The following is a 24,772-nucleotide window of genomic DNA, read 5'->3' as shown; positions in this document are numbered from 1 at the left end:
TACACAACTTTCTGTTCTCCAGGATGCCCAGGGAGTAGAGGAACGAGAAACATTAGCAAGAATGGCGGCTAATGTTGAAAACACGGCTTCTGCTGACTCAGAGGCTTATATTGAAAAATACCTCAGAAGTGTGCTGGCTGTGGAGAACCTTCTCACTTTAGATCGTCTCCGCCAGGTTAGCCAGCAGAGCTGGTAGCAGTGGTGCTGACCCAGCCTGATTCTCTTCACCTCTCTGCAATCCGCAGTGTTGGTACATCTAAACTTTTGAAGCATCTGTTTAAGTGGAGCATATTAATTTAGATTAAACTTGTCAGTTAAGTCTGTGAATATACAAAAGCTCCACTAGGGAAGTTAGTTTTACCAAGATGCTAAATGCTATCTATCTAGTTGCCTTGAGGTAATGGGAGAAGATATTTCAGTCTTGCTGGCTGAAGAATTATTTTAAAAATTCTTTGATAATGGACAATAATGTTGCTGAAGAAATATGTAGGAATGTGGCAGAATGGGCCCTTTCTGGCTTAGCTGGACATACCTGCCACAGCCTTAGAGTAGATCTCTAGACAGGGTAATAGAGATGCCAGCAGTAAACCTAATGCTTAGTGGAACCCTAAACCTCATTTTACATAGCAATATTGAGACTTTTTTTGGTTTTAACCAAAGACTCATATGAAAAATAAAAGTGAATGATCTAATTTTGACGATCTTTCTCCTGGGACTAACTTCTGGCCAGCTTCAAGGCGGCCATCAGTAGATAAAGAAGAGAATGATCTAGGTAACCTCTCCGCTATACAGTTAACTTTGACTATTCCACAGTGATTAGAATTAGGTCATTCCACGGTGTGAAGGAACAGCCATGATTTAAAGAACCAGGGATGTGTATGTAGAGATGGTAGCTCAAAGACTGCTGTATGTGGTATTGCTTTGGCGGTGGGTCTCTGATCTGTATTTTTCCTCTGCACGTTTTCTGACTGACAGGAAGTTACAGTGAAGGAACAGTTGACAGGAAAGGGGAAGCTGAGTAGGAGGAGCGTTAGCTCTCCCAACGTGAACAGAGTGAGTACATGGACTCCCGTGTTCTGTGCTCTGCCTGAGCTCTCCTTCCCTGCTCCTCTTTCCTTGGATAACTCTTTTGTCTCCTTCAACTCTCACCTCAGATACCATTCCCTTCTGCGAACTGATTTAGGTGCCCCTGTTCTCTACCCGTAGCATCTGTGCACACCTCTGTCCCTGTCCTCACCAGTATGATAGGGAAAGTGTCCATTTAAGTTAGTCTCTAATGTTTCTCGCTCATTTTTGTGAGTAGTGCCTAGCTCAGTGACTGGGTATTCAGTGAGTGAGTGTTGAACTAAAGCAAAAGTAGCCGAGTGCCTCGGACAAGCCATTTGAATTTTCTGGGCCTAACTTAATTACTTTTAAATTGAGAAGTCTGGACTCGGTTTACAAACTGAATTGCTTAAAGGCCATCCAGGATAGTATAAATGAATATAATAAGTTAGGTGTGTTTCATAACAGTGTCTTAAGTTTGTTGTTTTTAAAAACATAGGTATAATTTATGTGCATATTAAGCATACAAATAATTCTTCACAAAAAAATATGATTGTGGCCCTATGATTTATCTCTCCTTTCCTTACTTTTGACAGAGATGTGGATATGAGAAATATTACCTTTGTCTAACTTTACACCAAGAAAAACCACAGTACAAGCATTGTAATGAAGAGCAGCTGACCCTTAGCCTTAGTGTTTGAGAGACGAAAGTGAGAGGTAGGGAGAGTATCAAACGGGAGGGCACACGTGGCCCCTGAGTGACTGAATGACATCACTAATGATTTCAGACTGAAAGATTGGGAACATTCTCAGGTATTAAGAAATACCACTTTCTTTCTTTCTTTTTTTTTTCCTAAAGATTTTATTTATTTTTTTGTCAGAGAGAGAGAGCACAAGCATGGGGAGCGGCAGAGGGAGAGGCAGGCTCTCCACTGAGCAGGGAGCCTGATGTGGGGCTCCATCCCAGGACCCTGGGATCATGACCTGAGCCAAAGGCAGACGCTTAACCAACTGAGCTACCCAGGAGTCCCAAGAAATATCACTTTATTTCAACTTAAAATCTCATTTCTTCAGAAAACATTAAAATGCAGAGATACTTGCAGAGATTTGGTATTTAGAATCCTATGGTTTACGGATGCCTAGATGGCTCAGTTGGGTAAGCATCTGCCTTCGGCTCAGGTCATGATCCCAGAGTCCTGGGATCGAGTCCCACATAAGGCTCCTTGCTCAGCAGGGAGCCTGCTTCTCCCTCTGCCTGCCACTCCCCCTGCTTGTGTGTGTACACGCCCCGTCTCTCTCTCTCTCTCTGACAAATAAATAAATAAAATCTTAAAAAAAAAAAGTCCTATGGTTTAAGATAGTTTGTGTCTATATGTCTGCTACGAATACCCAGAGAAGGAAGCTGTAAGATCAGGACATGGTGAAATAATTAGTAACCTGGTATCCTTTAAATAGAGGGGATAAACAGATGAAGTATCCCTTACCCAACCCAGTTGTTACCTCAGTATAAACTGGGTATCTGATCTTATGTAAACCTCCCACCTCAAAGTTCAATTTAGTTACAAAAAAAGTTGTGAGGGGCACCTGGGTGGCTCAGTTGTTTAAGCGGCCAACCCTTGATTTCAGCTCAGATCATGATTTGAGGGTCCTGGGATCGAGCCCTGCGTGGTGCTCTGCACTCAGTGCAGAGTCTGCTTGAGGATTCTCTCCCTCTGCCCCCCCCCCCCGGCTCACACACGCACGCTCTCTCTCTCTCTCTCTTTCAAAATAAAGAAATCTTTAAAAAAAATTGTGCCTAATAATGTCTCAAAGTACACACTAGCCTAATTTACAAATGTCTTGACAACACCTCTGCTACCATCTGACTAACATTACGTTGATTTGGTTTTCAAGTTCTTGTATTTCCAGGACCGTAGATTTCTATACTTTCACACCTAAAGGACTAATCCCCTTTTTATTTCTTCTTCAGTTGTCTGGCAGCCGACAAGATCTTATTCCAACCTACAGTCTAGGCAGCAATAAGGTAGGTGTTTATAAATATTTTTCTGTCAGTCTTAGACCAATTTCCCATTCAACTTTACTCTTCTCAAATATCACATGTTCGTTTTGCATGCTAGAATTTCTCCTACTCTTCTAGGCTATGTGAAATTTATTGGAAAGTGTTTACAGTTCATTTCTTTTTATCTGCCAGTTAAATTAAGGTTTATTAGACCTTGTTACTCTACTTTTTAAGTGTTAAAAACCAATTTTATTGCTTGAGTTCATATTTCTGTATAAAATATTCTTCCTGTTTGCGTCAAAAAAGGAACTTTAAATCAGATTTTTAATAGTAAAATATTGATATAATGATTGCAAATGTGTGAGGAATAGGAAGATTTTATCTGGAAGTTAGTATTATTTGCTAGAAGAAATTAAAATAAGGGAACAGAACTTCTGTTAGCTGGAATTTATTGTTAATGTAGTGTTCCCCAATTTAGCAGTGGTTTAAGCATAAATTCTTTATCATTTACTTAAAAGGATCATACTCGAAATTGTTGTAACTGGATGTCCTATATCACAGTTTTGTGCCTGACATTTTTTGGAGAGACCTGGTTAGGTGTTGGTACTGTTAACTGGGGCAAAATGCTCTGTGTTGATATCTTAACCCTTGAGGAGGGTAAAAGTGAACAGTGTCTTATAAAATGGCCTGATATCAGGGATTTGTTTCAAAATAATCTCGGGGGACGATGGGGGTATAGATAAAAGAAGATTGGCTATTTAACGGTAATGGTTATAGCCACATGGGATTTGTTATACTACCCTTTCTACTATTGTTAGTTACTCTCTACTCTGTTTTTGTATGTTTGAAATTTTCCTTATAAAAATTTAAGAAAAAGAACAATTAGTTGATGAATAATTAGATTTATTCTTAAGATCTAGGTTACTAGGAGTTTACCTCAAATACGTAAAAATGTATGTCTATATATATCCCATTATTTCAGGCAAACTCCTAGTAACCTAGATCTTAAAAATGAGCCATATGTATATATATCAGTGTTTATAGACATATAAATTGCTCTCCAACTCATTAATTTACTGATCACCCTACCATGTCTGTGAAAGTGTGCTAAGTACTACTCCTTCATACTGATCCGATGATAGGTTTGATCCGTTCTTGATGAGCACAGCACAGGTTTCGATTACCAGGACAAAGCAGAGTTTTTGGGCAATTGATTGTGTCCTTAGTTTTCAGTGTAAATAAATGAAATATTATAAGGAAAATATATTAGAAAAAAACACGACTTTTTGTGGGTTTTTTTGGAACTACATCTAATCCAAATTCTCAATTATATTATAAATTCCTCGAAAGAAGTGGCCAAAATTTTCTGTCTACCCCCAATCTCCTTGTGTTTAAATAGAGAAAATAATAGTATCACTTGGAGGAAAATTACTGTGCTTCATTTACACCAAGTAAATGGAATAAAGGAACATAGGTGCTATACTAGAAATATGATAGAGTAGGAGACCAAAGGAGGGGGTGGACGCTTTTAAAGGCATTATTCACAGACCAGGAGAGGCTGCAGAGAGGTGATAATCCCCCTAAGCCGAAAGACTGATGAGTTCCCTCCGAGGCGGGGAAGGAGTAAAAGCAGCATTGTGAATAGAAGCATGGAGGGATGAACAAGCTTGCTATGTTCATGACACTGCATGCAGTGTGACTAAAGGAGAGGGGTACATGGGGGTAGAACCCAGGGAAAAGGGGCCTGATTGTCGAAGTTCTAACATTATGTACCAAGGAGTAGCGGAGGAGGCAGGTAGCCCCTGAAGGACATGTTAAAGTTGAATTGGAAAGTGTTTTTTAACAGTCCACCTAAACTCGACTTGGGTTCCTGGCTGTGGCCCATAAAATCACATTAGAATAATGTATACAGTACAAATATAGACAGTTATCAAAGCAAAAGTGTGAAAAAAGATGTAATTCGAGGTTGGAGAGATCAGGTGGGGAGGAGATTCAGCAGTGGGAGGCAGAGGGAGAGCAAATCAGGTATATTAAGGAGATAGACTCTCTGGAACTCTGTGGACAGGAAGATTGGGTGAAGAAGGAGATGAGGGTGACATGTACCCTTCTGGATGACAGAATACAGAGATGAACTGTAGGAGGGGCAGGTTTGGGGAAGAAAATGATTTAGTTCCATTTTTGACATGAGGTATCTGTGCCAGTTGAAGGATCTGGAAGCCTGGGCTGAAGACAGATTGGGGAGCTGGGGGCATATTTGAAATGGAGTGAGGGATTAGATCTAAAGTCAGAGCTAGTCGGCATAATAATACTCACGGGCATGTGCCGGAGGAGAAGCTGGCCAGAAGACTCAGTGGAGAGTGGCTTGGAAACTGGGCCAGAAAGGACTTTTTAAGCTGTTTGGTTTTTTCCCCAAAGATTTTATTTATTATTTTAGAGAGAGAGCTCATGTGCTCATGGGCAGGGGGAGGGGCAGAGGCAGAGAGAGAAGCCCAAGCAGACTCCTCCCTGAGATCATGGCCTGAGCCGACATCAAGAGTCGGATGCTCAACCAACTGGGCCACCCAGGTGCCTGGCTTTTTAAGTTTTAAGAAGGACTCTTTACAGTTTCCTCAGAGATTGTAAGATGAGGACCAAAAGACTGTTTCAGATGTGACAGTAAAGAGTTTCTTGGAGACCTTTCACAGGGCAATTTCTGTGGAGGGTTGGGGACAACTTAGCAGGACATGTCATTTTAAATGAGTAAATGTAACATTACATATTTTTGTTACCTACCAGGACCTTCCCTTTTTTAGTCATCTTGATTTCTTGGAGTACCCTAGTGAAGATGAGGAAAGTCTGATTTTCACCTTCTCAGGTTTTACTGATATCATGGTGCCATCACAGCAACAAGGATATGGATCCCTCCACTCTATTTCGGGGTATATTTTGAGTTGTCATACACTGCAAACAAGTTAAATACCCTCCCCCCCTCCCCCCCCATTGCAGCAGTTCACAGTCTTCCTTAAAACTTGGCCTTGCTTGCCCCTCCCCGACCATATTAGTTCCCAATCCTCTGGAAGTATTGTCAGGGAAAACAGAAGGTGCCAGCCTGCCATTACTAACTTTGCTCCCAATTCAGCTGTGAAGCTATTATTTTTATCTCCTTTTGAACTCCTGGTGTCCATGGGCCCTGAAGTGTTACGAGGTGTAGCTGGGCTTTAGCAACATCTCATCACTATGGGCATCCCTTGACTTCTCGTTAGGTTAAATGAATGTCCACATATCATAATTAGAGACCTTTGGCTATTCAGTAAGCAGAAAGGTAGAGGAAACCTGTTCTAAGATTTTTATGGGATGGGCCTGTTTAATGAGTAAGGAAATTCCGGCGATAGAGGATTGTAACTGTAATGCTAGAAAACAAAGTGAAAAGAATATGAAGGAAAGAGGATTTGATTCCAGACTTACTTCAGAAGGGAGTACAGAGTAGCTCCCCCATTTTCAGAGGAGGGCTTCCCTCAATAGTTTTATCATCTAAAGCAGAGCATCTTAAAAGATTTTTAGGAAAAATATATATTCTTAAAATTATATTTTCTTACTAGGGAGAAAAAAAACATTCCCCTGCTCCCTGTGGCCTTTAAATGAAACAAAGAAAAACACTTTCAAATATAGCATTGCCTTGTATTCAAAATGTGTTTTTAATACCACCCATAAAAGAATTCCTCAACTGGGTAGTGCTTAAGCTAATTGACCTACAAATTATCAAATTCCTATTAAACCCCTTGAGACAGCAGCAGTGCTTATATACATGTGAAATGACATATGTGCAAGAGTGTCCACTGAAACATTGTTTATAATGGTGGAAGATTTGGAAACAAACTAAATGTCCATTGGTTTGGTCTGGTTAAATACACTTAATCTGGGCACATGCCACACCCTCCCCCCCACATACACACAAATAAATAAATGGGATACTATGCAGCTGTAAAAATGATTAGGAACCCTGCTAGATACCAATATGGAAAAATTACCAGGATATACTTGATGATTAAAAATGAAGTGCAGAGGGGCGCCCGGGTGGCTTGGTTGGTTGAGCATCCAACACTTGGTTTCAGCTCAGGGTGTGATCGCGTGGGTCACGGGACTGAGCCCCGAGTTGGGCTCCCCTCTCAGCAGGGAGTCTGCTTGAAGAGTCTCTCCCTCTGCCCCTCCCCCACCCCCCTAAAAAATAAATAAATCTTAAAAAAAAAAAAGTGCAGAGGGGCGCCAGTGTCTGACTTGTTCTCAGCTCAGGTCTTGCTCTCAGGGTCGTGAGTTCAAGCCCTGTGTTGGGCTCCACATTGGGCATGGAGCCTACTTTAAATACATACATACATACATACATACATACATACATAAATAGATAAATAATGGAGTGCAGAATAGTATGCTTCCATTTATATTACAAAAGGAGGTGGACAGGAGAGAAGTATGTGTGACTGTTTATAGATTTACTTACATAAACATAAGAAACCCTAGAAGGATATATAAGAAGCTAATACCATTACTTATCTGCCTGGGGAGAGGGTGGAAATATGTGGGGAACTGAACAGGTGGGGGTAGAGGTAGATTTCTCACTATGCCTTTTTATATTACTTGGTTTTTGGATCATAGGAACCAATTACGTATTTTTTTTTTAATTAGAATTAAAAACATGTATGTATGAAAATCTCAATAGGAGCAGAAAAAAAACATTTGTCAAAATTCAACACCTTTTCAAAAGAAATATATTAGAATTGAAAAATTTTATTCCCTACTCTTTTAAGTAGCTAGAAGTTTTTGTTCCCTTATGTGTAGTGGTTTGAGAAGGTCTCCAGTTGCTTTATCTGTAATAATTTGTACACAAAATCGTAAAGAAAATTGTTTTGAAAAATCTCAGAGACTTTTCTTTTCTTTGGGGGACTTCCTGCATTCTTCAGTTTTCAGAGATCCAAGGACAGGTAATTAATCCACTAGGTTTTCCTAATGAGTGGGATATAAGTACTGTCCTACTACCTAAAACTTGTATCATGCTTGTTTTTACCTTGAGAATAAGAATGAATTTTTAAATGTAGTTTTTATAAGATGACTAAATTCAGCACTGTACTAATTTTTTGGCTCTTACTCTTTTGTAAAAATAACTTTGGTAGTCAGTATATAGGATTCCTTTCACATGCTGCTTTTTCTAAGACTGTAAAAGTATCTGTCAAAAGAGCCCAGGAACTAAGGCATTTTAGTGAATTTAGAAGGCTCTGGAATATGAGGAGTTGCAGTTAATTCATATTAAGCAGATAATACAAATAAATATTTGGGAACTTGCAGGATGTCCTTTTCTCAAGCATGGGACAGGGAAAGAGGAGTAAAATGGCAAAAATGCTTTGGGCATTCCTTTGACATCACAGAACTCTTCTCAGCAGCACCATCTTGGTTTCTTTGCCTGAAAGTATTTCATGCACAAGAGAGTCAGAAATATAATTTTAAACTAGAGTTGATGATGCTTAAAATGCTAGAAAAATGTGTTTTGGAATAATTGAATATTAGTTACATCTACCTTGCAAACTTGTGTGGGCCTATTTCTAGAGGTTCTGTGTCCATTAATGTATGTGTCTATCCCTCTGATCCTGATTATGAAAGCAGAATTATAAGCCACAGAATTTGATGTGCTGTCTTCCCTTGTGTAAGATGGGAACATTCAGGTTCGTTGAAACAATGCTCAGAAGCCAGGAGAGGCCGCAGAAGAGGTTCACGTCTCCCTTTCTCTCCTAATTTTCAGTTGTATCATGGCCACACTAAAAGCTGTGGGAGGGAGGCAGGGATGGAGTTTGATAGGATTAGGGCTCTTGAGGTGAGAGGAAGTGGTGAACTACTAAAAACAGTCTCCTCATTTGGCTTATGACACTTGGAATTTGCCCAGCCAGATTTTACACACCCTTATGCTCACTACATATTAGAATTGGAATTGCTTTACTGAGCTCCACCAAGATTGAATTGATGGACCAATTAATCTTAAAAAGATAAATTGAATTTGATGAACTACTCCCAACTTTTAAATTCACCTTAGGGCCTAAAAGAAATCATTTTTTCCCCCTCTCAAGTTTTTACTTAAATTCCAGTTAGTTAACATACAATGTAATAATAGTTTCAGGTGTACCATATAGTGATTCTTCACTTACATTCAACACCCAGTGCTCATCACAAGTGCCCTCCTTAATCCCCATCGCCCTTTTAGCCCATCCCCCGCCATCTCCCCTCCAGCAACCCTGAGTTTGTTTTCTGTGGTTAAGAGTCTGTTTTATGGTTTGCCTTTCTCTTTTTTCCCCCTCTATGTTCATCTGTTTTGTTTCTTAAATTCCGCATATGAGTGAAATCATATGGTACTTGTCTTTCTCTGATTTATTTCACTTAGCATAATACTCTCTGGTTCCATCTGTGTCGTTGCAAATGGCAAGATTTCTTTTTTTTTTTTTTTTTTGATGGCTGAGTGATATTCCATTCTGTGTGTGTATACACACACACACACACACACATACCCCATATCTTCTTTATCCATTCATCAGTTGATGGACATTTGGGCTTTTCCCATAATTTGGCTATTGTTGATAGCTGCTATAAACATTGGGGTACATGTATCCCTTTGAATCAGTATTAAAAAAAGGCATTCTTGATAGGCTTTTCAATTAAAGATATATCCCTAATCTATTGGGACTACACCAAAATACAAAGCTTTTGCACAGTGAAGCAAACCATCAAAAAAACAAAGGCAGCTTACCAAATGGGAGAAGATATTTTTTTTTAAGATTTTATTTATTTATTTTAGAGATAGAGAATGCAAGCGGGAGGGGAGGGGCAGAGGGAAAGGGAGAGAGAGAATCTTAAGCAGACTCCACACTGAGCATGGAGGCTGATGTGGAGCTTGATCTCATGACCCTGAGATCATGACCTGAGCTGAAACCAAGAATTGGATGCTTAACCAACTGAGCCGCTCAGGTACCCCCAAGTGAGAGAAGATATTTGCAAATCAAATATCCATTAAGGGGTGAATACTCAAAATATATAAAGAACTTATACAACTCAACACCAAAAAAACACAAATAATCTGATTAAAAACAGGCAAGAGATATGGTGAGCGCTGTGAATTGTGTAAGACTGTTGAATCACAGACCTGTACCTCTGAAACAAATAATACATTATATGTTAAAAAAAGAAGATAGTAGGAAGGGAAAAATGAAGGGGGGGAAATCAGGGGGAGACGAACCATGAGAGACTATGGACTCTGAGAAACAAACTGAGGGTTCTAGAGGGGAGGGGGGTTGGGGGATGGGTTAGCCTGGTGATGGGTATTAAAGAGGGCACATATACTGAATGGAGCACTGGGTGTCATACACAAACAATGAATCATGGAACACTACATCAAAAACTAATGATGTAATGTATGGTGATTAACATAACATAATAAAATTTTAAAAAAAAAGCTTTTCCTCCCCATTTTTGAAAGGAAGTAACCATCTCTAAGCAATTGACTATATGTGTGTGCTCCTCTTATTTTTTTAAATAATACACCCATATATTAAAGACGATGGCAGTTTTAAAATAACGCATCTCTGTATTATTTAATAACAATGTGGGTTGGCAATTTTATTTTTTTATGTCTGAATAATAAACATTCAGAGTGTGAATATGGGGAAAAAATAAATAAAAACAGGCAGAGAACCTGAATAGACAATTATCCAAAGAAGACATACAAATGGCCAACAGACACATGAAAAGATGCTCAACATCACTAATCATCAGGGGAATGCAAATTAAAACCACAATGGGATAACACTTTACACCTGTCAGAATGGCTAAAATCAAAAAGACAAGAAATATCAAGTGTTGTTGAGGATATGAAGAAAAAGGAACCCTCATGCACTGTTGTAGGAATGGAAATTGGTGTAGTGACTTTGGAAAACAATATGGAGGTTCCTCAGAATCTTAAAAACAGAATTACCATATGATCCAATAATTCTACTACTGGGTATTTACCCAAAGAAAACAAAAACACTAATTCGAAAAGATATATGCACCCCTATGTTTATTACATTATTTACAATAGCCCAGATATGGAAGCAACCCAAGTGGCATCAATAGATGAATGGATAAAGAAGAGGTGGGGTTTGTGTATAACACACACATAACACACAATCACATACATACGATGGAATATTACTCAGCTATAAAAAATAGTGAAATCTTGCCATTGCAACAACATGGATGGACCTAGAGGTTATAATGCTAAGTGAACTAAGTCAGAGAAAGACAGATACCATGTGATTTTGCTCATATGTGGAATTTAAGAAACAAACAAAGGAAAAGTGACCAAAAAACCCAGACTCTTAAATACAGAGAACAAACTGGTGATTGCCAGAGGGAAGGAGGGTGAGGGGATGGGTAAAATAAAGAGGATTAAGAGTATACTTATCTTGATAAGCCCTGAGAAATTTAAAAAATATATATATACATGTATGTATAATATAATATTTCAGTGATGTTGCTATTTACTGTTAGTGGATATTTCTTCATCATTATAAGGCAATTTTTTAATAGATATAATGAAAACTTAGCAAGCTTTTTATGACCAGTCTACCAAGATGGACTTAGCGGCAGAATTAATCCTCAGCAGATTGTTTGCTTATCCATCTAAAAATTGGCTGTGCATTGAGACCTTTTGCAATGCAAGGAACACTGTCAAGTTAAAAATATTGTTATTTCTAAAACCATTTTAGATGGAATTACACTTTTGAATAAGTTAGTAGGATATTGTGTTTATCATCTTCTGATTGGAGTTTCTGATGCAGTTAAAAGTATCCAAAAGCTTAAATGAATATTCAGTTAACAAAACTGATTTTTGTGCTTTGCACCTTCCTGAAAACTGCAGTTATTTAGTGTGGCACAGGTAAAGGCTGAAGCCAAATATGAGTCACTTCTTCTTTAGTTGCATTAGAAGCCACCTTTGGACGTGAAATGTTACTGGCACTTCTCTTTCTTTACCTCTTTGTCACTTTCCTGATCAAAAGCAGACCTTTTTTTTTTTTTTTAATTTTTAATTTTTTTTTTTTTTTAATTTGGAAAATCCAAAGTATTTGTGTCTGGGAAGAGCAGTAAAAGAAGACCTGTAGGTGCACGAGGAAGACCAAAGCATGTTCTCAAGTCAGCTGAGAGCCTCCCGTGTTTTCCCTGTTCCATTTTGTCTTTGCATACGATGCCAGCTACAAGTAATTGCTATCTCAAATAGGGTTTTATTTCTTGGAATTCAGCCTGTTAGCACAAATAATCCCTAATAAGTACGAAGCTAGTTTAAGGCTCTAAAACAAAGCCAGAGTTTTCTGTCTTGTATCTGCTCATCTTGGCTGATTCTGAAGTTGGTAGACATGCAGAATGTTAGAAACAAATCACAGATCTATCTTTTCAGATTCCAGGCCTATTTGTATACATATCATAATCTTTTCACTTTGAGAACTGAGCTCATAAGAGAGCAGAAGGGTCCAGTGTTTGGCCAGGTCCTTTTTATTCATCGTCCTGAGTTCCTCTCCCTCTGAAGTACCTCTAACTGGGATGCTTCCTTCCCTCCCCCGCACCCCCAACATTTCAGTAAAGGGAAAATAACTCTGGAACAGCCAGGGATGTAAAATTTATTGGAGAACACTAATTGCCTTGTCCCTGAGGGGCAGTGTGTGTAGTTAGACACTGAACCACAGGTTTCATTTTTGGCAAGAGAATGGACGTGCACTACAGGAGAAAAAGAGTAAGCGAATGATTTCAGTGAACTATTTCCCCGGAGATCTGTGGGTGTCAGAAGGAAGAGGAGGGAGCGTTGTACCCAGTTTATCATCCAAATTTGTTTTTCCCTCTGAAGCAGAGTCTGTTCTTTCCCAGCTCAATTTGAGACACTCTGTGTCCCTGTCTTTGGTTGGGAACAGTTAGCATGTGAAATTCCTCAAGGTTAAGATGACGGTTAAGGTAGGATGGATGAAGTGAAATGAGTTTCCATTTTTCATCATCCGACAGGGCTAGTGGTCTGGCTAAGGCGGTATGTGTATACTGTGTGCATCCTTTCACATGTTCTCACTTGAGATATTTGCATATATGAGACAGTAAAAGTTACTGATTCCATTCTGATTGGTTAGTAACACTGTGTGTAGGAGTACCAGCTGGGAAATATTACCCGGAAAGCTAGTGGAGCCCCGAGTGTGCCTTGGGGAAGAGATGACACCTACATTGTCTGTCACTGGACCATTATACACCAAATGGCTGAGGTGCTGACTCCAAATCAGCTACTTAGTTTCCCTAAGGGACAGAGTGCCACTGTGTCAGCTGCCAAACAAGAACGAAAAATTGAAAATAGAAAAATAAATTTATTCTCAAATTAAGTAAGTTGTCTTCAAAACAACCTTGCGTGAGCTTAACACTGTAAACAAAGCATGAGGCTTTTCTTCCTCGGAGAAGCACCAGAGTATTGACCTTAGTGTTCAGCTACCTGATTGTGATGTCCCAGAGTACACAAAGCTGCGGCTTCCCAAACAGACAATTAAATTTAAATGCAAAAGACATTAATGAAACATTAAAGTATGTAAATCAGTGTGTGATTCATAGTAACACAAATGCTCCTGCAGCGAAGTCTTTCAGAGTTCATGGTTTCCCTAATCATCTCTTCATGCCTCTTTTGTTTCCTGGTTTCCTAATGCTAAGACATCATACCATTTTTTTTTTTTTCTTTTTTTAAATATCAAGTGCTGAGAGGGTTCGTAGGGAAAAGTGGCATTCTCGGAGGTAAACAGGAGCCAGATCACTTAAGGTTTATTGATTTTATGATCAGTACTTAGGTTGCTGCTAAAAGCAGATAGGTTTCCAATATATATCTGAAACCGTAGGGGCCTTTTCACCTCCATCCATCTTGAAGAGCAGTGAAAACTCGCTTTGCAGGTGATTACTAAGGATCCATCTTCAGGAGCAGTGAAAACTCGCTTTGCAGGTGATTACTAAGGAAAACTCAAATGTCGTTAGGGTCACTCATCTGGGGAATACCAGCTTAAACTGATATAAAATACTATTATTTAACTGATGAAAAAGAAGTCAGAGTGATTATTAAAGGATCAAAGGGGAACTTAAAGCTTTTAGAAGACTGGCAATCTCATCTCCATTACTGGGTTTTGTACTTGTAACATTTGGTTGGGGTTTATTTCTTTACCAGATGGGACTAATGTTAAGAGTGCATTGATGATATCACCATTTTTGTGGCTCACCACCCATTCTGGATTGGTTAATTAATCCATCACCCAGCTGGCGTTGTTCTTGTATAATGCAATGAAATCTCTTCAACGGGAATTTATAAAATAAGTTGAGAGTACAATAAAACTTGTTAATCCAGAGACTTCCATTATTAGGAACTTGTGATTACTTGATTTGTGCTTAACTGGAACTTCTCTTTAATATCTGGAAAACAAGAGCCTTGGTAATACACTGTTCTAGAATTTTTACTTTCATGAACTACTGGTATTTGAATGGATAGAAAGACACACCCTGGAGAAGGGAGAAGAGACAGCCCACAGTGTGGGGGTTGTTCCTCGGTTTCAGTTGAGAATCTGAAGCGAGAGAATATCTTGAGGCAGAAGAGCAGAAATAGCCTACGAGGCAGAACGTAAGGAACGATTTCAAAAGGAATGTCTTCATATAGCCATAGTTCATGGGAGGCATGAACTGAGGAGACTTCAGATTGTGAACTGGAGGGAATATCCAAATGTGAGGTATTATTAGTATTTGGGAAATTAACACTAGGAAGATGAAAAGTGTAAGAAGAAAGGTATTTAAACAGTCAAATCTGCCATGTCTTGTAAAGGGAATAAAGCTTTAGTAATGTATGACAGGTTTTTCTTAAATAATTTTAGGTTTTTCTGTTAACTGATTCAGTTGAATAAAAACTGCTGTTTTTGTCCTTAACAGGGCCGGTGGGAGAGTCAACAGGATGTATCGCAAACTGCAGTTTCCAGAGGAGTAGCTCCAGTTGCCCCATCCCTCCCTGACTGTCCCCCAAATAACCATTCTCCTGACCCAGGTAAGTTACATTTTCATTTGTCAATCACTGTCGTGAAATTTGAGCACCTTTCAGAAATAGTTTAAGTCAGGATTTCCTACCACGTACTAGTTAATGTCATCTGATTTTTTCCCTTTTTTGTCTTAACATGAACATGTTGAGTTACACGGATTTTTGAATGTTGAATTTATATTGCATCCTTCTGATAAATACCGCCTGATTATGATGTGTTATCCTTTATATGTGCTTGAGTCTGTTTGCTAATATTTCGTAAAGGATTTTTGTGTATATGTACTGTGATGAATATCTACTTTCCTTTTCTCATAATAATGTGTTAGATTTTGGTATCATAATTATGTTGGCCTCATGAAATGACTTGGGAAATATTTCCTTACCATCTTTTTTTCTGGAAGATTTTATATACTTAGTATTGCTTCTTCCTTAGATGCTTGACAGGATTCACCCGTGACACTATCTGGGCCTGGAATTTTCTCTTTGGGAAACTTTTAAATTATGACTTTAATTTCTTTAATACAGGGTTTTTTAAAACTTTTTATGTTTCCTTATGAGTCAGTTTTCATAAATTATGTTTTGCAGGGAATTTTCTGTTTCATCTAAATTTTAACATTTATTTCAATAAATGTTATAATGTTCCCTATTGCCCTTTTAGTGTTTGTAGGATCCGTTGTGATGTTCCTTCTTTTTATTTATTTATTTATTTATTTTTTTTAAGGGAAAAAAAGTTTTTTAAAAGATTTTATTTATTTATTTTAAAGAGAGAGAACACAAGCCAGGGAGAAAGGCAGAGGGAGAGGGAGAAGCAGACTCCTCGCTGAGCAGGGAGCCTCACGTGGCACTCCGTCCCAGGACCCTGGGATCATGACCTGAGGTCATGATCATGACCACCCAGGCGCCCCTTCTTTTTATTTTTGATAATTTTTGTTTTCTTTCTGGTTTTCTTGACTACTTTTGAGACATGTTTTAGTGTTCTCAGTCTTCTCCCAGAACCAAATCTGGTCTTTCTTTATTGTTTATTATCTGTTTCATTGATCTCTGTTTCTTTCTGCATTTCACAAATTTTGGAATGTGGTGCTTTCATTTTCATTCTATTCAAAATATTTTCTAATTTCCCTCTGATTTATTCTTTGACATGGGTTATTGGAATAGCATGTTAATTCGTTTTCATATGTCTGGGGTGGGCGGGGAACTTCTTTTTATTAATTGATTGCTTATTTAATTTTATCATGATCTGAAAGACTCTTTAATGTTTCAATCTTTTGGAATGTTTTTGAGCCTGTGTTCTATCTTGGTAAATATTCTATGCATGCTTGAAAAGAACCTATTCTGTTTGGGGGCATAGTGTTCTGTATATGTCAATTAGGTCAAGGTGGTTGATAACCTTGTTCAAATCTGTTCTTTAAATATTCTGTTATACTGATTTTTTTTTTTTCTATTTGTTCTATCAATCACTGAGACAGAGGACATTAAATCTCCAGATCTGATCATGAAAATTACCTGTTTTTCCCTTTATCAGATCTGTTTTTGCATCATTCTTTTAGGAACTCTGTTAAGTATATACATATTTAGGATTGTTATTTTTTCCCGATAAAGCAATATTTCTATCATTATGACTGTCCCTTTGTATTTCTGGAATTCTCTTACTTTGAAATCTGTCTTACCTGATTAATATAGCCACATCAACTGTCTTTTGCTTATTGTGTGAATGGTGTATCTTTTTCTCAGTCTTTTAAATTTTGGCCTGTATTTGTTCTTTAAATTTTATTATTATTATTATTTTTTTAAAGATTTTATTTATTTATTCATGAGAGAGAGAGAGAGGCAGAGGGAGAAGCAGGCTCCCAAGGAGCAGGGAGCCCGATGCGGGGCTCGATCCCAGGACCCTGAGATCATGACCTGAGCCGAAGGCAGACGCTTAACCGTCTGAGCCAGCCAGGCGCCCTGTTCTTTAAATTAAAAGTGATTGTCTTGTAGACAGCATATAGTTAGGTGTAACTTTTTTTTTTTATCTAGCCTGACAATTTTTGTCTTTTAATTGGCATGTTTAGTTCTTTTACATCTAATATTATTATTGTTATGTCTTTGAATTGCTGTTGGTTTCTCTTTGGCCTTTCTATTTTTTCTCCACTGTAACTTCTTTTTTGCTTTCTTTTGGGTTAATTGAAAAATATTTTTTAGTAGTTAATTTTATTTCCATTTCTAGCTTTTTGGTATTTCTGTATTTGTTTATTTATTAAAGTCTTTGCTCAAGGACTATAGTATGGATTCTTAATTTATCATAGTCTACTTAGAATTAATAATATATCACTTCCCACTGTACAAATATTAGAACCTTGTTTAATTCTTTTTGCCTGTTTCCAATCCCCCCTTATTTTGTACTATTTTTGTTGTATCTTTTACAGACATTATGAACACTTTTTACAAAGTTACTCTTTTTTGCTTTATTACTATTATTTTTTTAAAGATTTTATTTATTTATTTGACACAGAGAGAAAGAGAGAGATCACAAGCTGGCAGGGGGGAGGTGGGCAGAGGGAGAGGGAGAAGCAGGCTCCTGGCCGAGCAGGGAGCCTGATGCGGGGCTCGATCCCAGGTCCCTGAGATCATGACCTGACCCGAAGGCAGATGCTTAACCGACTGAGCCACCCAGCGCCCCAATCTTTTTGCTTTAAAACAGCCACTATCTTTTAAGGAAATTAAGAGACTATAGATAATCTTTTATATTTTTCTTCATATTAATTATTTCTGGCACTAGCCAGCCCTCCCTGAAGTCTTATATTTATCTGATATCATTTTTCTTTAGCCCAAAGAATATTCTGTAGTATTAGTTATTGTGCAGTTGTCTTAGAAAAGAGTGCTTTCCCCTTTGGGGATTATCTTTATTTCACTTTTTTTGGAAGGATTTTTCCACTAGCAGCATTTCAAAGGTCTTATGTTATCTTTTAGATTCCTTTTATGCTGAGAATCAGTCATCATTTGTGTCTCTTTTCCCTACATGTAATATGTGTCTGTTTACTCTGTTACTTGGTTTGCTTTCATAGCTTTCTTTATTTTTGTTAGACTATGATATTCTTAGGTATAGTTTTCTTTGCACTTACCTTGCTTGCATTTCATTGATGTTCTTGGATCTGTAAGTTAAGTTTTCAACAAATTTAGGAAATGTTCAGTTATTATTTCATTAAATTATTCCCCCTGGCCATTCCTCTCTTTCTCCTCTTCTGAGAATCAAATTATACACATGTTAGATTGCTTAATATTACCCTAAGGGTCACAGAAGCTCTGATTTTTAAAAATTTTTATTTTTCATCTTTTTATCTTATTCTTGTTTCTTCTGGTTGCATAATTTCTCCTGCCATTTTCAACCTTCTGTTAAGCACATCCAGAGAATATTTTATTTCAGTTATTCTTCTTTTCAGTTCTAGAATTTCTACTTGCTGCTGCTTTTAAAGTTTTAATTTCTCTGCTGATATTCTCTACCTGTACATTTGTTAAGATCAGATTCTTCTTTACTTCCTTGGACCTGTGTACAAAAGCTGCTTTAAAGTCTTTATCTGCTAAATCCAGCATCTGGGCCATGTCATGGTCTATTTCTCTTGACTGCTTTTTTTCTTGACAATGGGTCATAGTTAATGAGTTTTGACCATTGTATTTACCTGTGTAACTTATACCCAGTCAAGACATACAAGATTTATATGACTCCAGTTACTGTCCACAATCAGCCAATGTTCTGATTTCTATCCTTTCAGATTAGTATTGCCTGTTCTACAATTTCATACAAATGGAATCATACAGTATATACTCTCTTTATGTTTGGCTTCTTTTATTTATCATTTCTGTTTACATCTCCATACCATTGCATCTTTCAGTAATTTATTTTTTATTGTTGAGAAAAACTTCACTTACACAGTTGAGTTTATCATAATTTTTAATTAGTTCTTCTGTTTGTGGACATTTAGTTTGTTTCTAGTTTTTGGTTACTATGAATAAAGTTTGTTCTTATACAAGTCATTTTGTGAACATTTCTCTTGAGTTACGTACCTAGGAGTGAAATTACTGGGTCATAGGGTGCCACCTTGTTTTAAAGTTCTGTAATTTTTTTTTTTTTTTTTTGAGAGAGAGAGAGAGAGCATGCATGTATGCATGCCAGTGGGGGGGGGAGAGAGGGAGAGAGAGTCTTAAGCTGGGTGTGGAGCCCAACATGGGGCTCCATCTCACGACCCTGAGATCGTGAGCCAAGATCACAAGTTGGAGGCTTAGCCAACTAAGCCACCCAGGTGCCCCAAATTTGTTGTTTTGAAAAAAAAATTTGTGGGGTGCCTGGGTGGTTCAGTCAGTTAAGCGTCTGACTCTTGGTTTTGGCTCAGGTCATGGTCTTGTGGTCATGGGATCGAGCCTGTGTAGGGCTCTGTGCTTAGTGTGAAGTCTGCTTCAGATTCTCTCTCCCTCTCACTCTTCCTCTCTCTCTCTCTCTCTTAAATAAATAAATAAATAAAATCTTTAAAAAAGTTTGTAATAGTGGTGCCTGGGTGGCTCATTTGGTTAGGCATCTGACTCTTGATTTCAGCTCAGGTCTTGATCTCAGGGTTGTGAGTTCCGATCCCAAGTTGGGGCTCCACACTGGGCATAGAGCCTACTCAAAAAATAATAATAATAAAAAAATAAAATTTAATTAAAAAAATTTGTAATTAATGCTTACTTGATTTACATATTTACCACTTTGCTTTGCTCATTGTTGCTTCTTGCATCTCACTTTGTTCTTCTGAGTTTAGTTTCTTTTTTGTGAATTATATTCATCATCAGTGCACTTAGCAGTCGTCTGTTAGTGACAGACCCTTTCTTTTATATGTTTAAGTTTTTATTTTGCTTTCACGTTGGAAGAATTCTTTTACTATGGTATTTATGGTATATATCAAACATACAAGAGTATAAAGAGTAACACAATGTGCCCTCAAGTACCGCCTCCCTTCAGAATGATCAGTTCATCACCAGTCTGATTTATCTCTGCTCCTGCTGCTTCTCTACACCCTCTTATGATTAATTTGAAGCAAATCCCAGATATCATTTCATCTGTATTTGTACATGTATCTCTAAAGCAATACCCCCAAATAACATTTTGCTCTTAAGAAAATTTAAAAATAAGTGCTAGATATCATCAAACATCTAGTCAGTATTTATATTTCTCCAGTTGGATCAAAAATATTTTTTAGTTATTTTGAGTGAAAATCCAACTGTAAGGTTCATATATTGTGATGAGTTGGTATGTGTCTTGAGTTGTTTAATGTATATGTTCCTCTCTATCTATTTCCCCCATGCATTGTATATGTTGAAGAGACTGTCTTTGTATGATAGACTCTGTATGTTCTTACTTTTGCTGGTTATATCCCCATGAGGTTTTTTAAACATGGTTCTCTGTCTACCATATTTCCTGTGAATTGGTGATTAGCTCCACGGTCTTGAACAGATTCAGGCCAGTTTGAGGGAGGGGTAGGAGGTAGAATAAATGAAAGTGTAGTTTTGTGTATTTACCTCAGAAGACACATCATGTCTGATGCTCTCTTTTTTTGATTGTCTCTCTTTATGATATATGCAGCCTTTGATAGATTATTGGCTAGATCTTTATTTAATTAGGGGTCATTCTTTTTTTTTTTCTTTTAAAGATTTTATTTATTTTTTTGACAGAGAGAGACACAGCGAGAGCAGGAACACAAGCAGGGGGAGTGGGAGAGGGAGAAGCAGGCTTCCCGCAGAGCAGGGAGCCCGATGTGGGACTCGATTCCAGGACCCTGGGATCATGACCTGAGCCGAAGGCAGACGCTTCACGACTGAGCCACCCAGGCGCCCTAGGGGTCATTCTTAGTGTAGAATTAATTAATTGTATATAGAACTCTAGATTGTCCTTTTTTTTTTTTTTTCCCCCAACATTTTGATGATTATGTTCTTCTGGCTCTTTATTCATCTCAAACTTATTTCTGTTTGTTTGTTTTGTTTTTCTCTTTCCTACTTTTGCCTTGTAAATTAATTGACTTTTTTGAACTCAGTTTTAACATATCTCTTGGCATTTAGAGTTAATCTCTTTGCTTTATGTTTTTAATGGCTCTCATGATTATAAAAATCCTTACCTTTTCACAGTCTACTTAGAGTTACTATTGTACTACTTTATGTAAAATATACAAGCCTTGGAACTGTATGGGTCCATGTACCAATGGACCCATACAGGTATTACCAATGAACCTGGAGTCATTTCAGGGGTCAGTGTCGGGTAGAGGCATGCGGGTGGTTGTGTGTTTCTGTTCAGACAGTATCACACACAAATTCTCAGGTTGACTTGCTTGTTCTTTTTAAAGTGTTATGTGGATACAGTGTTTTATCATTTATGAGTTTTAGATTACATTTCCCTAGAAATTTAGTTTTATTCACTAATAGGAAAGAAATCTTCTATCATAGGCATTGTCTGCATGTCTGATCCCAGCCTTTGGTAATTTAGAGCAGGTTGGTTCAGGACATCAATCCCTTTCTTGTGAAAACAACCCAAACATCACCCTTTTTCTAAAAGGTCCATTTCATCATCTTTATTCAATAAGTAGATACGAAAAACTAAAGTTGTAGAAGACATAGTCCCTGACTTCAAAGAGGTTAAAGTCTAGATAGAGAGCTATACATGTGTGTCATCAGCTATGTGATTTAAAAATGAAAAACCCCATCTTATTCTAGGGCAGAAGTTAGTATGTGAACCAATTAGTGACGAGGACTGGGGTTGGATTACCCTTCTGATACTAATAGGAACATTGGATATTAGAATGTTTTAGAAATACCCTAATTGCTGTTATTTAATTGGAAAAAGGAAACAACATTGTGTTTGAGGGTAGCTATGATAATACTGTGTTTTTCTAACATTTTTTAAGGGTACTTTTTAAGAATTTATATTATTAGGGGTGCCTGGGTGGCTCAGTCGGTTGGGCGGCTGCCTTCAGCTCAGGTCATGATCCCAGGGTCCTGGGATCGAGCCCCACATTGGGCTCCCTGCTCGGCGGAGAGCCTGCTTCTCCCTTTCCCTCTGCCTGCCGCTCTGCCTACTTGTGCTATCTCTCTGTCAAATAAATAAATTTTTAAAAATCTTTAAAAAAAAAAAAAGAATTTACATTATTAGATTTACTACAAATGAAATTTGGCAAATTTATGGGAGAGAAAATGTCTACATTGTCGTTTCCATTTGATCTCTTTTCCTTTCAATATTGTTGACAGGACTTAGTAGCCTCGCGGCCTCCTACTTGAATCCAGTAAAATCCTTTGTGCCACAGATGCCAAAGCTCTTGAAGTCTCTTTTCCCTGTCCGCGATGAGAAAAGGGGCAAACAGCCTTCTCCCCTCGCACATCAGGTAAGAGCATCAGGAAGGCAACAGTGAACAGTTTCTGATTCCTGGTGGAATGATGCTCTGTGTTGCAATGACACTGGAGGGAGAAGGGGTAGCAGGGGTGGGGGGCCTTGGACCTGGGCTTTTAGGTCCACTGAAAGCTTGTGATCATTTCTCCTCCACCCTCTTCAGAGGTAACAGAGCTGTTGAAACTTATTGACGGTCTCAATCCTTTTTGCTTTTAAAAAATGCCGAGTACACTGCTAATGTGATTTATGGTAATATTACTTAGAGCAACAATAGTAAAATTTATGAAGTGCACTTAGTGTTGTTTGTGTATTGCCAAACAGAAAATGTAATTCTATTTTTAATTCTTGATTTCGTTTCTTATTTCAAATAATTTTATATCATCACTGTCCTTCCCTCTCCACCTTTTTTTCCTCTGCTGTGGTTTACCTGTTCCTTCATTTAAAATATTAAATGTGATCACTTGTCTTATTTCCCCCTTTTCATGAAACTCTCTGCCCAGCCTTCAAATAAGTTTTTAGAGAAAATCTTAAAGGGTTTTCCACATAATCAGGAAACTGCTCTTATGCAATGGTGAATGGGAAGCCTCTTGGAAATGTAATTTCCAGCCTTATGTAGGTGTGAATTCAGCAGAAAATGATAAATGAGGATTTATTTATACTCCTTAAAAAACACATACAGTGCAAGTTCAGTTGTTGAAATAGGTCTTTTGACATCAGCTTATCCACATTCATTGAAAACATTCAAGTTGCAGAAATGCAGGTGAGTCCTTGTCCGAGACCTTAACTATTTAAAAGAATTTTCTGAGTTTATGAATGCATATTCAAGGGTGGTGGTATTAGTTTTGTAAGGCTGCTCTACAGATATATAATATTTTAAATCTAGCATTGTATAAACATGTACTTAAGCAGACATGGACACATACTGTATGAGAAAAATAAAGATCACGATTTTGGATGTTTGAACTAAATTTGACTAAGCACATAAAGGGTACTTGGCAGTTACCAAAGAATCTAGGATCACGAGAGCTACAAGAAATAGCAAGTCTAATACTTGGTTGGGGCTTAGGCAAAAATGATTTTTCCCAAGGATTTGCTGTTGCATATGTTATTCTGTCCTAAACTTACACGTCATTATTTTGTAATGTACGACGCATGGACTCTCTGTCAGAATTTCCATGGTGGCTTTTTAAGAAGGTAACTTTAAAAACAATAACAGCCTGACCTCCTAACCCAGACCCCATCTGGGGGTGCCTTTACAACCTGTGTTTATAAGCACCCAAGGTGATTTTATCAAAACGTATAGTTGGATAACCACCCTTTTGCAGTCGCTATTTGGTGAAGACAGAGTTCTAGAAGTTAAAGGAAATTGGCATGGCATTAGAAGTTACTGAATCAGACTGCTATAGTTAGAGTTAGTTTTTAAAAACTACTTTGAGTTTTTGATATGGCAAGTCAGATCACCTGCTACAATAAATTGTTTTTACTGTTTTGCTGGTAAATGATTGGTTCTTCTGGATATGAGAGGAATAATCATGTGTTAGAAAGAAATGTAGTGATGGCAGATAACTGCATTTTGTAATGTCCAGTTTAAGAAAGGCGATCTTGTGATATTTTGAAGATCTTTTGTGCAATATTTGTCCATTTGGTTTACTTCTTTTGAGCATATATAAGCAAAGATATTGGAGAAAGTGGCCCCAGATAGTTCATATTTCATGAATAAATGAAAATATAAATACAAAGCTGGTCTTAAGAAGATGCCCAGTGGTGGAGCTAAATGGTCCAATTGGTTTGTAACCCCTACTCCACCGAAGGGCCTTCCCTGAAGGTCACCAGGGAGCACCCATTCCAGGGTCCTCTTCTGACTTGACATCATACTTGAAACACTTCCATCTCTAGGCTTCAGTGTGGTGACATTTGCATGGTTTCTCTCCTGCTGACCGCTCAGTCGTTCTCAGTTGCCTTTTCTGGGACTGTTTATTCCATCGGGCTGCTAACATTCAGGTGCCCCAGAGCTCCATCCTGGGCCTTCTCTCCATGGGTCATCTCATTCAGTTCCATGGCTTTAACTATTTCTGCATTGACAATGTTCATATTTCAATCTCTAGCCCAGACTTTGCCCCTGAGCTCTGGCCTCATGGAGCTAAATGCCCATTAAGCTTTTCTACTTGTAAATCAATTAAGCATTCACATTTTACCAGTCCAGAACATTACTGTTGGTTTCAGCTCATAAGTCTGTTTACCCCCAACACACAAAATACTTAAAAAT

General features: G+C 38.0%; 1 protein-coding gene across 1 annotated transcript in view; it reads left to right on the top strand.

Moving 5' to 3' along the window:
• The window catches only part of KIF13B (kinesin family member 13B), a 201,435-nt gene that overhangs the window by 150,081 nt on the left and 26,582 nt on the right, over positions 1-24,772 (top strand). Inside the window, exons 33-37 of the mRNA XM_044912850.1 lie at positions 23-175; positions 976-1,053; positions 3,014-3,067; positions 15,017-15,128; positions 22,368-22,501. Coding sequence (XP_044768785.1) covers positions 23-175; positions 976-1,053; positions 3,014-3,067; positions 15,017-15,128; positions 22,368-22,501 — 531 coding nt within the window. The remainder of the gene's footprint in view (positions 1-22; positions 176-975; positions 1,054-3,013; positions 3,068-15,016; positions 15,129-22,367; positions 22,502-24,772) is intronic.

Source organism: Neomonachus schauinslandi, chromosome 2 (genome assembly GCF_002201575.2).
Source record: "Neomonachus schauinslandi chromosome 2, ASM220157v2, whole genome shotgun sequence".
NCBI classification, from domain to species: Eukaryota; Metazoa; Chordata; class Mammalia; order Carnivora; family Phocidae; genus Neomonachus; species Neomonachus schauinslandi.
Note: the sequence above shows the minus strand (reverse complement) of the source record. Positions and strands in the feature narration are given on the sequence as shown.